The sequence below is a fragment of the Argopecten irradians genome, chromosome 4 (genome assembly GCF_041381155.1).
Source record: "Argopecten irradians isolate NY chromosome 4, Ai_NY, whole genome shotgun sequence".
Classification (NCBI taxonomy): Eukaryota; Metazoa; Mollusca; class Bivalvia; order Pectinida; family Pectinidae; genus Argopecten; species Argopecten irradians.
In genome coordinates this window covers 24968930-24983026 of record NC_091137.1, presented here as the reverse complement: position 1 = coordinate 24983026, position 14097 = coordinate 24968930, and the positions used below count along the sequence as shown (strand labels likewise).

The window sequence follows — 14097 nt, the reverse complement described above, 5'->3', positions numbered from 1 at the left end:
CCCTTCCTGAATAAATTGCAGATATTTCAATGTATACCAATGTATACCAGTACATTTAAGAAAATCTATTATAACTTTTTTGTAAACCATATATGTAAATAAACCTATACATATTAACAAGCCAATAGGCTTTCTATCGATGTTGGACTGGTGAGATACCGGTGAGAAATATTTATCCCATAAATACAACATTGACTCGTTCAGTGAAATGAACTATCAGCATTTTATTAATATGGGGAAAACTAGTACTGCTAACCGTGTAGACAAAACAGAATTCTCCACCTCTCCCTTTTATTATTTGTTTAATTAAAGTACGTGTTGTTTTCAGATATTTTCTTCATGTTTGAAAACTATCATAGCCTGATTACAAAACAATGTTTTATGTGAAAGGTTTTCAAATAGATGCCGTGAGTAAAGGAACATCAAGTCAAAGCATATCAAAATTTTTACTAATTAAAAAGAATGAATAAATGTTCAACGTTAGTGAAGGTTTCTTTTATTGCAAAATATTTTTAGACTCTACAATATTATTTTACTGCGTACAGTCATTGATTTCTGAGGAACATTCATTATAACTATCATAATACGTTGTTTTGATATCAATCGACCCTTTAAAATCAAAATCGACAATATTTACAAGGTAAATGCAAAAACAGTTGCATTAATTTTACATTGATCAAATAAGATGCCGTAGTGTATTCAGATTAAGCGAAATATACCATCCATTTAATCAGCTCTCATTCTCACCACATTAAAGCTTAGTTAGATACAGTAGTCCCCCGTTATATCGACATCGTTTGACCGATTTCGGCAGTATAACGGGGTGGCGAGGTATACAATATGACGGGTCCGATCACGATCTATCGCGACCTCCAAACAGTATGATACCTGCCGTTCACAACATTAGGCCTATCTACAAAACATTTGCATCACATACATGGCTGACGTACTATCGTATAGCCGGCTACTTTCGCGGGGATGATATTTTCGCTATTCCGCGGGACATTGCTATGATTTTATACTCTGAAAGCTAAATTAAGAAAAATCATTATCACAAAAATATGATTTTCTCGATATAACTGAAATCATTTTGACCGACGTAAATAGTCGGCTATACGGGATATTACATATTAAAAAGGGAAAGATGTGTAAGCGCTCACAATATTTCGATTTGTCAAATTGTTTGAATTATATACATGCAGATTTTAAAAATGTATTTTTTAAATTTCTATTTTTGCATTTCGTTATAAAAAGCATTTCACAACCATCAAGGATGAATTAATAATATGAATTCAGGCATTTCTAGGAAAATTATTCAGTTTTACCTTATAAAGATGTGCTCGAAAGGTGTCTCTGAGAGGACGATAAAAGGAGCATAAATTTTTACTAATCACTATTATACACCTTCGCCTAGCAAGCGATACCGACATACGTCGATGATCCCTTGGCCTCCTGACCCGCTGTTACGGTGCCTGGGAAACCCATACGCTGATTGGCCGAAGTGAGAATCGACAGCACAATCAGAGCGCTCGTTACAAATGAACAGCGTGACTGTCTGAAAGCGAAAGTAGCGCAAAAATTAGCTACCATCAAGTAAGAAACGAGCGCTCTGATTGGTCAGAATATACGTAATCGAACAGTAACGGGATTGTAGTGAAAATTTTTGCCACCACATGACAGCAGTAGTAAAGCACCGTAAAAGCGACGGAATCTGTAATGGTTAGTAAGGATTGTAATGGATTATCTTACGTTGACATGTGAAGACGCTATCATAAAAACACAACTAGACGTTACAGTCCCCCAAAACGCGCACGCACTCTACATTCACAACCCACCATATATGGCTCTGACTGAAAATAAAACGTTTATCTAGTCAAAGTGGTCCACGTCGACTGCGACTAGATCTCTGGTCCATGTCCACTATGACTAGTACTCTAGAGCATGTCGACTGTGACTAGTTCTCTGGACCATGTCGACTCTGACTAGTTCTCTGGTCCATGTCTACTATTAATAGTTCTCTGGACCATGTCGACTGTGATTAGTTCTCTGGTCCATGTCCACTGCGAATAGTTCAAACGTCTTTAATGATTCATAGATCTGGGTATTCCTATTGCATATTTAAACATTAATTTGCCTTTTGTGGGGATTTATGGTCCTGGTATACTCCCAGGATTGCAGTCAAATTGAATAACGCGCATTAACTTGTTATAATTAGTTTGTCTGCAATCCTGGGAGTAGTGTTATAGGCCCATAATTCCTTCAAGAAGGCAGTTTAATGCTTATATTTCCGTTTTCTGTTATTTTTATTCCAATCAGAAATATGGCGTTAATGTTATTGCCAAATCAAAATTCTCGCTGGCCACGTTAAATGTAGCCCCGACGTAATTCGCGGTAAAATCAATAGGACATTTCCAACAATTTCACCAATATGTTCCATCTTTAGGATATTCAACATTTAAAATCATTTTTCAATTCACGTTTTCGAGTAACATAGACCAATTGGGTTTTTTTCATTCCGGTAGCAAGCAAGTACGGACAAAAAATGCGCATTGCGTCATTATGTCATAAACGGTCAGAACGACAATACAAAGCATGTTTTACATATCATTACATCAATGGGAGTTATAGGAGAATCATGATCTCATCCATTTTCTTTTTGTTTGATGAGGTTATATAGTGTCAGTCCCGAGAAAAAGAAAGTATAGCAAGAGGTCGAGTGTCATGTCTTTATGTTGTAGTTTAGCAGTTCGAACTTGGTCATGTCATGGATGGGTGACCGCTCCATTGGCTGTCCTCCGACATTAGTTTCACGTTCATGTCGAAATCAGGCTAGTCTTTTAATTTATTTGTAAGTTACTCATTAAAATAATGTGCTTTTTATGCATTATAATTGCATTTTGTGTTGATAAATATTTTATGAGTACTTCCTCTTCACCATTTCTGTATCCATTATGTCGATGGTTATAGCTGTCTGATTTAAAGCCTCCTAAAAGCATTTTGATTTCACAAATGTAACATGAAGAAAATATTTTTCTCTAATCAAGAATTTATATAATCATCGATGCCTACGACGAATGTATCTGGACGTCTTTTTGCTCGATGTTTGGAAACGTATGCTTCGTCGTTTTCTTTAGTGTTGTCACTTCCTTTATCCATGAAAGCCTGTCGCTTTACGACATTTTCTGGTGGATCCTTAGACTTTTGGAATGCACCGGATGCAGGATTGGGTGTAGGAGATACACTATTTGATTTTAGCATCCGAGTCTCTCGGACGTCATTGAAGACACTGTAAAGTCGATAAGCAAGCATGGTGATCATCAACATATTCTTAGCAGCAAAAAATATTATGCTATAGGTGACTAGATTGTACGTTGCAATAGCGTACATTCTTACAACAAAAAATGGGATTTCTTCCATCACCAAGGAGACGACGTTGCTCCAAACATCAGTTCCAAGACATGTATTCACCACACCTGTTTCATTCTTATTTCCGTCACTTCCGGTTTGTATGTCTTTTGTCTCAGTCAAGACGAGGCTGAACTGAAGGACACTGAGAGTCCAGATACTAAGAATAGAATATACAACTACGTCGTCACGCTTGACTTGGTTTTCGTCAAACAGCTGAAAGAAATCCGTGATATCGGAGGCCTTGCTGAGGAAGACGAAGAGGAGTTGGGATAACTTGTCTCTTGTTAATCTTCCCTTTGGTAGGATCCACCTGGCAAAAATAATCAGCAGTAGGAACGTCTGCTCAATGGTAAACACCCACGTCTCGTCTGTGAGACTCCCGGAGAGACCATCCTAAAAATAGTAGTCACAATTTAAATTGCAGTTGGCCACACAACAACAAGATTGGGCCTTCTCTATAAGTGAAATTATCAGCGATGTAGAAATGTTCGCTTTTTCGAAAATAATCACCCCGCGAACAGTTGGATTGCTGTTTGCATGCTTACTTAGCAAACATATACACGCGCAAAAATAATCTCCGTAAATACACAGTTAATATAAAAGCATCAACACCAATCGAGCAATGCTTGGTTACCAACTGTGACTATCAACGAAGCCGAAAACGTTCACTCTGTTGGAATATCTGGCTCTATCATCACCTTTTATGTGTAATCGTTTGTTACCTGTTCAATCGCTTTGGAGTCGCAATGAAGATTTTGGGATTTGAGTATTTTTTCAGATAGTTTTCATTTTTTCGTAATCGATTTTGAGTTTGAATACAATCCTTTTGACACACTAATAAGCAAATATTTTACACTCGATTTTCTTTTCAGGCACAATAATCTTTTTTCACTTACCCCATATAGCAGGTTGAGTGCCTCAGCCGTTGAAATGTTACGGTCCGGCGCCCCATTTATCTTGTCGAGTTCTAGACGCCAAATACAGGGCACGTTGATTATGGTAAATACGAACGTGCAAAAAGATATCCTAAAATAAAAACAGTAGTCTTCTAGAATGTTATAACTGACTAGCATTTTTTTAAGTATACTTACTTCATAATGGTATCCTAATCAACGTACTTATTTTAAGCGCAGTGAAATTTTAATGGTTATCGTCATGACTTTGAAGTGCCAATTCATTTACAGCTCTAAATTATGTATATGATGCAGATATGAATAAATACTTGGTGTCCGATAAATAACAATAAAGTAGGACCCAGGTAATTTGAAATCGGTTATACTGATATATCCTTAATACGAAATGAAATACAATCTCTGCTAACACATGTTCATTGTCTTTCTCCTGAAATATATTGATATCTGAATAATTTGAAAAGATTTTCCATTCCCCGAGGTCTTCAATATACCCGGGTTACGCTGTATATTGCCATATGTTATAACATTAAATGTGGGTAGTAGCCTACCTATATAGCTACCTATAGTTCCCAATATATAGTGCAATGGTTGAAAAACTTATGTAATAAAACATAGTAGATAAGAAACCAGTTAACAAATCGAAGGCAATGTAATGTTGAAAAGATGTAGTAATAGGAGCACGACCAGGACAGATTTAGGACATTTTATACCAAGTACCTTACTTTTCCCACAGATGTTAGACCGATATGAAGTGGTTCTGGTTTATTGATGATCCATATGTTTCTGTATGCGTTCTTTTAATACTCTTGCAACGTGAACACCGTCTGACGCCTAATAAGGTCGAGTATAGTTTATACAAACATCGCTATTTTCCTCTAGTAATTCATGCCTTAAAGTAAATATAAGGCAGATAATGTAAAATCATGGCGACAATACTAGCAGCCGTCATCAGGCAGCCCATTATACTCCACTGTCTGTGTATTGTTATTGTAAACATCGAGTCGGTGTCAGGCTAGAGATTCCGGAACTAACGTATTGGTAAAGAGACTTGTCGTATACTAGTAATTAGAATCTGATATTGTGAATATATTTTTAATTTAATAAGTCTCATCTGTGCTATGAAGGATTTTGATGGAATGAAAATAAAATAAAAAAGGAAATTAACAATTCTTTTTTGTTTGCTTAAACATTTTTGGCACCGCTGAGAAATGTGTTTAAATCTATTCTAGCATTGGTGGTGTTATAGTATAAAACTGTGTGAAAATTTCTTTTTGACCAGTATTTAGATTTAACTCTGGAACTTTTCTCTGTAAAGGACAATTGTTTGGGAATAACACGATAGTAAAAGCCCTGACAAAATGTCGATACCAGTTCCAGACATAAACTACATCAAAGGGGAATTCAGATCGGCCCATGTGACAAGTTGATAAAACTAAACCATGGTGCGATAAAACAGATCATGGAATTGTTCATAGCGTACACTTCGAATATATGTAAAAAAAACGATTTTTCTGCTACTGTACATAAGTTTTAAAACTGAGAAAAAAAATTTACAAGTGTGTTTCATATAAAAAATCCTAATATCGATACAACAATTTCACATTTGTTTTTCAAAGAGAGTTGTGGTTTTAGTTCGTAAATATGATATCGTGTTCCCCCTATTTAATTCGTGTTAAATTGGCATGTTATAATGAGACTTTTTTAAAAGACTTTGGTGCAAGGGCGCTTTAGACGTGATTTCAGTGGATGTTTCTTTCGTAGTTTAGAAAACTTAACAATTTTGAAAAAAAGATATGTTTTCGTGTGTATCATATTGTTTGTTTATTTTTGTAGTTTTTTATTGTATTTTTTTAATTTCTGGTTTATTGTTAACATTTTACTGATAGATATACAGAAAACATTGACGGATATAAAATGTCCTTACGTCGAACGTTTGTAGCCGTTCCTTACAAAATCATAAAATGTTCTCAGCATGAGCCCTATATACCCACCTTTTCAACAATAGTAAATATAAATGCATTTCTTGATAAATCAGGTAGGTATAAAATGTTCCTTCTATGAATGCTCTTTGCCCTTCCTTACAATATAAAATATTCTTACCACGAGTGCTCTTTGCCTTTCCTGACTTTGAGACAATAGACGGTCTCTACAATCACCAGTAGATAGACGGTAGCGTAGATCCAGTAAAGAGGGTCTCCTATCACCGTTATTGTCCTCCATATCGCCACAAAGTTGTGAAGACAGAACAAAAAACGGACGAATAACGCCTTGAAAATATACATTTTCTCCGTTCGTGTCATTGCTAGACTTTCGCTTCCTGAAGTTGTTGTTTTCATCTCGATTTTCTCCTAGCTAAATGATGTTCGTCAAAATATACACAGCACTTTCAATTGCAATTAAATATCTTCAAAAAATGTATTAAAATCAACAAATTGTGATTCTCTCCTATCTCTGCATATTTTGTTACGTGTAGATAATCAAAAGAGTATTGATGTTTACACCCCTAACAACACGTAACGGTGTAGAAATTGATATCCCCAACCACACGTTGCCGTGACACTATATTGACGCTTCTACCTAGACGAAACGAAGTAAACTGGGCGTGATAAAGCGTTCCAGCTGATACAGCCTATTTACTTTTATCATTATAGCTATAGACGCATTAATGAATACTTAAAATTATCTTTTAGTCATTCAGGTTTCTGAAATCAATAAACGAAACATATTAATGACTCAAATGACGAATAAAATATAGGCAATTACAATCCATGCTTCGAGAAAATATTGATATTACTCCGTTTGTTTTTATCACCCGATACTGGGCCATCCAAAGTTAACCACATTACAAAAATAACGGAGTTTATTGATAAGATGGTATCATTCACGCCTGGAGAACATTTTGATGGTCGAAGGTGTTCTTATCTTATCAAATCTAATCCATCAAACATGATGCGAAAAAATAGATGATAATCAAAATTGATTTCATACTTACATATACATGGGCATCGATGAACACCTGATCTGTACTTTTTTACTAAGGTATTTTTTAGTTAATAATCGAGTGTTAGTTACCTATGATTTATTAACAAATGGCACATGAAAAAAAGTTCGATATATCGAAAAATCCGATTCATAAAACTTACATGGGTTTGTTAGTAATGTTATACGGTGAAGAAATTCTGGACCAATCAAAAAGTTCGATACAGCGAGAAATTCGATTCACCGAGGTTTGACAGTAGTTCATGCCTATACTGTTAGCTAATATCCCTGACCATGGCCCGTAAATCACGTGGTCAAACCCTTTGTTAGTGCAAATTCCGTCTTTAACAAGTTTGTGCGGTGATGAGTTCGTAGGTTCCTTATATAACTACTATAACAACGACATAAAAATACGAATTCCGCAATTCAAGTACGCGGAAAGCGGTCAAATGACATGCGTTAAAAACGATCCATTATTTAACTATTTTGAAGGTTAAGCGTGACGTACAGTTCACAATACAAACTATCAATCAGTTTTATTTTACAAGATTCGCCAGTAATGATACGGGATATGAGATAGTGATATGGATACACCAAATCGGAAACAAAAAAAAAGAAAATAGATCGTGTATATTTTAGCTAAAGAGTACATATACATTGTAGGCATGGGTTTGTCTTAAAATGATCTTTTCAACAATATAGAGACGGATACCAAATATCAAACTTGGCACTCAAATAAAACTATTTCAATAACTTGCAATAGTTTCAAAGAAGAGAGATATTAACACACGCAGCATACCAGAAAAAATAATATGAGTGATTGGATGGTTTCATTATATAACGTGACGAGACAACAAAAAATGACATGCGAGAGATGATTAGAATAGAAAAAATAAATATTTTGTATCGATATTCTTTATCTCCGTTTGGAATTAGAGAATATTGATTTAAAAGAATGTCCTAACACTAGTCTATACATTGTATTATTTACGCTACGTACAACCAACGATGTAAACATTAATATATAAAAGGTTCCCTGCTGATAGCCCTGGTACATAGTCTTACGTCTAATTGTTTAGGAGATCGTCAGTTACATGGGATGTTTAAATAGACTAAGACACATTGTCACTGATGACATTTATTATCTACTTAAGGTTGTAGGACAATGAACAATCGATAGAAGGTCGATCTTAATTAAATACATGTCAGTCATAATTCTTATAGAAATACATTGTGACAAATACAAATATATTGTGTCGGGTATGACGTTTTTTTCTCTCCTATCGTGCTGTGGTCGATCAGATAGAGTATTGCACAAGCGCCTGGGTAAAACAGACTTATTGTGACATCATAATTGCTAAAACACGTGTCGTGAATTTTGATGCTAGTAAAAATTTAGATGAATGCTCCGACATAAAATAGATAGATGGTCGATATCCCTTTATTTACGACAAAATTTGAAAACACTTTAATTAAAGTAGTTTGTTAATTTGGAATCTGTATCTTTTCAATAGCTAGGAGCTTTGAAAACAATTGTAAAATAACATTAAAGGTATTCGCACAATCAAATAAATATTTTTTTTTTGTAAAATCCGATAAACGGAAGAAAAGATGAAAAAACATTAGATTTAATTTCTTTATGCGTATGAGATTGAACAAATGTGTTTTGAATACAAAATTGAAGGAAATCCTTGAATTATTACAATGACAGACTGAAAAGATAGTATGCAAATGAAGTTTCGCACATGCGCATTGTTGCGTACTTAAAGTAAACAAAATAGCTGAACGAAAGCGTTTGAGAAAAAGAATGTATCTGCATTGGCAACAAAGAAGGGGAAATTAGAATGGAGTCGGCAGCACCTTAAATAAACTCTTAGGAATGAAATTTAGAGATGGCGTGTAGCAATAGAAAAACTTAATCGGATTCTATTGGGACTCGTGTTGCTTGTGGTGAGTTAAATTTTAACACATATCAGCGGACATGCAGTGGCAGACTAACAGACTTGATTGTTTATATTAAAGATATTAAGTTTTTCCCGTGTCTTGATATATGGGCAGATTCGAGCGTAAAAATTTTGTGAATAAAAAAGTAGAAATGCTTCAAAATGTGACAAACTTTCCATTATGAAACAAGGAAAAGCATTCATTAATCGAGAACACGTGAGCTAAATTTCGGAAAAACAGTCCAAAAAAAAATGAATGTACCATTGCATACTAAGCACCAAAATCTAAGTCACACAAACTCTTATATATCACGACAAGTCCGAAATGTACGAAAGCCGATTCGGCTCATTTTGGTAGAAAAAAAAAATATTCGCGTGATCACGCGAGACTATCGCGTTATTACGCAAAACTTTGTTATTACGCGAAACTTTTATGGTGTTATACCACCCCAATATACATAATCGCAAGTCTTTATTTTATATTTCACCTATATGCACATTAAGCGAATCAATGGCTTCTAATTTGTATAAGAATTTTCTTTGAAAAATAAAAATAAGAATTATTGGAGGAGCTTGTTTGTGAGAAAAAGGGTGGCCATAAGACACTACCCTATTGAACTCAATGTTTTGGATAGTGAAATTTAAAAATTAAATCGACCTCCGCGTGACCATGGGAATGAGTGGAAATATTTGACTTTACATTTTTTTACATTTGGATTTCCAACACTAAAATATCATAAGCAGTAACACGAACGTTTAAATAAAATTCATTATACGTGAATGGATTTATTAGGAAGTATGGATACTCATAGGAGTAATTTTGGCAAGAGTACAGATACAAGCAAAGAGAAAATTTGCTACTAATAAATTGTGTGTAAAATGGTAAATAGAACTTACTCTACAAATGAACATGAAAAGTGTGTGGATGCACGCGAGTACGGGAGTATATTGTAGCTTAACGCCTGAAAGTTGTTAAAAGAAAATCAGCTGTAAAGCGGTATCAAAATCAATTGGAATTAAAAAGATGGAAACAGTTTTCAGATTTAAACGATGTTTCAACATATATTTTAAATAAATTCAGCACGACGTACTTTTAAGTGTATTCCTACGCCACGATAAAATATATTCTAAATAAATCAATTTACTCCCATTGGCTTTATCATTGTGTTATTCTATTCATTTCTTGTTTATAGTATATACGTAATTCGTCAAGATTTGGGTTTAAATAACTTTATAACAATGTTTTTGTTTTTGCAGTTGAGCAACTAAATTACATCGTACCAACTTCTGGTGGTGGCGCAATTAGGTCAGAGTTGGAAAGCAGCAATATTTTTCTTCTATTCTAAGGAAAGCGATAACTTCATCGAAAAGTATTTAACATTGACATTTTAAATTATTATATTTGGAAGATTTGAGTTTATTTCAGCAAGAGATTGGTACAAAACTTAAAGCGAATTCGAAGATTTTCTTCCGGTGACAGTTAAGCTTAGTCAGAAAGGTGAAATTGACGTCCCTTTCGAAACTTATTTTTCAATATTTTTTTTAACATTCTCAATTAACTATTCCTATGTTAGGTATATACAATATGAATAAAGGTTTTTCTGCAAATTTTAACCTTGTCATGCCGTGTGAAGCAGATGTTTGATGGAAATATCAATACTGCAAATGGAGGTATAATAAGGCCTATTGGACTACTGAGTTCTAGCTACATTGTATATATGACGTGTTGATTTACCGGTGTTGCGTTGTAACTCTGACTTTCCTCATTTATTTACAAGAGTTCCTGTGGTCACAGTGATCTGTAATGGCGGATGGAGTAAACGCTCGCTCACAAAAACATAATTACAATGCCCTTGGCGGGTTTGTGATTATAATTGGATTAGACACAAAGAAACTAATGTCTCTATATCGGAATTAGGAATAAATATTGTTACGTATGCAGTCCTGCAGAAACATCAGGAAGTCAGCCCAAACTTCATGAGTGTTTCAAAAATGGAGCAAAAGCAGCCAAAGTATATATCTGATATGATTGTGGAAGGGTTTTTAAAGGCTGATCACTATGGCATTCGCTATATGAAACTCATTGGAGATGGGGACTCGTCTGTTTTTGCAAGTATCAGGGGAAAAGTGCCATTATAGGGACCTTATGTTGAAAAACTGGAATGAGCTAACCGTACTGAAAATGCTTACGTGCTAACCTTGAGAATATAGTGATTGACAATCCTTCTTTAAAAGGAAAAAGAAATCTAACCAAGGCGCTGCGTATAAGAATGGTGACAGCAATTACATGTACAATTCAAATGAGGTCTAGCAACCCCAACAAAGAGGCAGCAGTAAAACTTTTAGCACATGCTATTCGATATAGTGTTTAGGTCAAAAAATATGTCTGTTTAGGGTTACATTGGCAAAAATAGGGTCGGTCGGTCGGGAGGATTTTTTCTTTTTTTTTATGTGTCTTTCATTCTAAAATGATGGGCGAAACCGGAGTCTGATATCGAAATCACGACTATTTAATTTTTTTTTTCGTAGAAAAGTTGAAAAAAATAAGGTAGGGTGTAAAAAGTTAGGGTCGGTCGGGTGACCAAACCAAATGCAGCAAAGACTTCTGTAAAGCCAAAGAAGGGGAGGACACCACAGACATCTGGTCAATAAGGGTAAGCTCGAGGCAGATGACCTGATGTCACAACAAGCCAGTTAATGGACAAACGGTATGTCACGTAAGGAAAAGGAACAGTCAAGAGGGAGTACTGGTGTAAAGACAGGTGACATTAAAATCTCTCACGAAATTATGAAAGCCGCATCGCTTATCATCAACCGAGTTACTGAAAAAAGCCATTGCCTGATAAGAAATTTCATATAAAAAATGGAGGAATGTTTGATGTCGATAATGACATCAGGATAATTTTGATGGGGGAAAGGTGTTTAACCATTGTAATCGATGGTCGTGGAACATTCGATGCTATGCTGGTGCTCTACGCATGAATTTGGGGACAGAGTGGCCTGTGATATCTTGGGAAACCTGCACAAGACTCCAGCAGGCCGAGAATTTCATGAAGCTTACAAGAAAAGAGAGAAGTCAAGACAGAAATGCAGTGAATCAAAGGCCAAGCCAAATGTTTGCCACGAAGGTGGAGAAAGAGGAGAATGATCAACAAGATTAATCAGACAAAGAAAGCAAGGGAGTCCTATGGTGCTGAGGCCTAAGCTGTATGGCCAGATTTGTCATCAGATAAGTAACGGGTTAATAAAGATGATTTTTTTCAAAAGGGAAGTGCAAGGAACAACAGCTCAGATCAATAACATACAAAAAATTACGTTAGCTCAGTCTGAGTGCAAGATATGGAAAAAAGAAAGATGGTAGCGCTTGACTGCCTACATCTTTGGACAAATCATAAAAAGAAAAAGCTTCATACCAGTAGCTCCATTGTTGAGAAGAGTGTTATATCCATCCTTTCGTGGGACCGCCTTTACTTCAATCGGAACAAAGAAGGAAGCCATTTCGATACAGGAATATATTAGTGACAAAGAAGGAGATCTCACTGTGGTGCCATCTGGACTGGTTATTTATCAAATACATCATTTCCTTAGTGCAAGCCCAGATGATATTGTGATGGAAAACAACCAAGAGATAGGACTCATAGAAATTAAGAATGTGCTATACAATAAACCTTTCAGCATGACAACTTCAGCTAAACTTTCTGATCTTAAGGATTTCTGTTAAGAACTGGAAGACGGTGAACTACACTTGGAAAAAAACCACACACAAGTTTTGCTACCAGTGCCAGGATATTGTAAACATTACTGATCACCCATGGATTGACCTCATTGTTAGAACCGAGAATCCGTACCAGATTTACATTGAGAAGTTGACTGCGTTCTTTATGAAAGCCATTCTCCCGGAATTAGTATGTCCAAGGCATAATCTTAGTCCTGACATTCGAGAACCTGGTAAAATTGTATGTATATATAATCGTTTACAAATGAAATACTGAGTTATTATTATATCAGTTCATGATTTGTAATGTATAAATAAGAAACCTTGTTGCGAGCACGAGAACACAATTTGTGACAGGAGGGGTGCGTCAAACATGAAAATTACAAGTAATTCGTTTAAAAAGTAAGAACTGATCTTGTATCCAGAACATTTATTAGCATGAATCGAAAGCTAGGATTTTAAGTGATGATCCAATGATAATAGGAATCAATGAAGTTTTGTCAAAAACCAGTAGATATGCTCCAACCACTGCAGAGCTGCACATATATGGATATGACATGTTTATAAATAACGCAGAAAATGATGAAGGGATAAGAGGAACAGCGCTTTATATAAAATCAGAATTAAAGGCAATAGATGTTACCAACAGTTTTCAAAGAACAAATATGGGTTTCTATGAACCTCAGCAGAGGGAATAAACTGCTCATTGGTTGTGTTTACAGGAGCCTAAGTTGTATTGAAAGGAACAATAGGAAATATTTTAATTAATAACAGAAGCAGGTGAAACAAACTACTCACATCTATTAATTAAGGGAGATTTCAACTTCAAAAACATTAATTGGAACTTGAACGCAACTGATTACAAAAACAAGAATGAATACGAAATTGTGGAGATAGTCCGTGATGATTATTTATTTCAACATGTTCATGAGCCATCAAGGATAAGAGTGAATCAGTGTGCTGGACCTAATATTTACAAATGAAGAAAATATGGTGGAAAAATTAAATGTTACCGGCAAAAGTGATCACGGATGTGTTTAATTCAATTATGTGTGAACCAGTGATAAACAAAATCACACGAATAAGAAAATGCTGTATAATCGAGGGAATTATGAAAAAATCAGAGAAGAACTCAAAA

The 14097-nt window shown here is 35.2% G+C and overlaps 1 protein-coding gene across 1 annotated transcript; it reads right to left on the bottom strand.

The window, feature by feature from the left end:
• Positions 1–3039: 3039 nt before the first annotated feature.
• Positions 3040–12742, bottom strand: LOC138322196 (transmembrane protein 26-like). Its single transcript, XM_069266246.1, has 3 exons — positions 12658–12742; positions 4305–4375; positions 3040–3801 (listed from the first exon to the last, which is right to left on the bottom strand). The coding sequence occupies exons 1-3, from the start codon at positions 12740–12742 to the stop codon at positions 3040–3042; spliced, it is 918 nt and encodes a 305-aa protein (XP_069122347.1).
• Positions 12743–14097: the final 1355 nt, after the last annotated feature.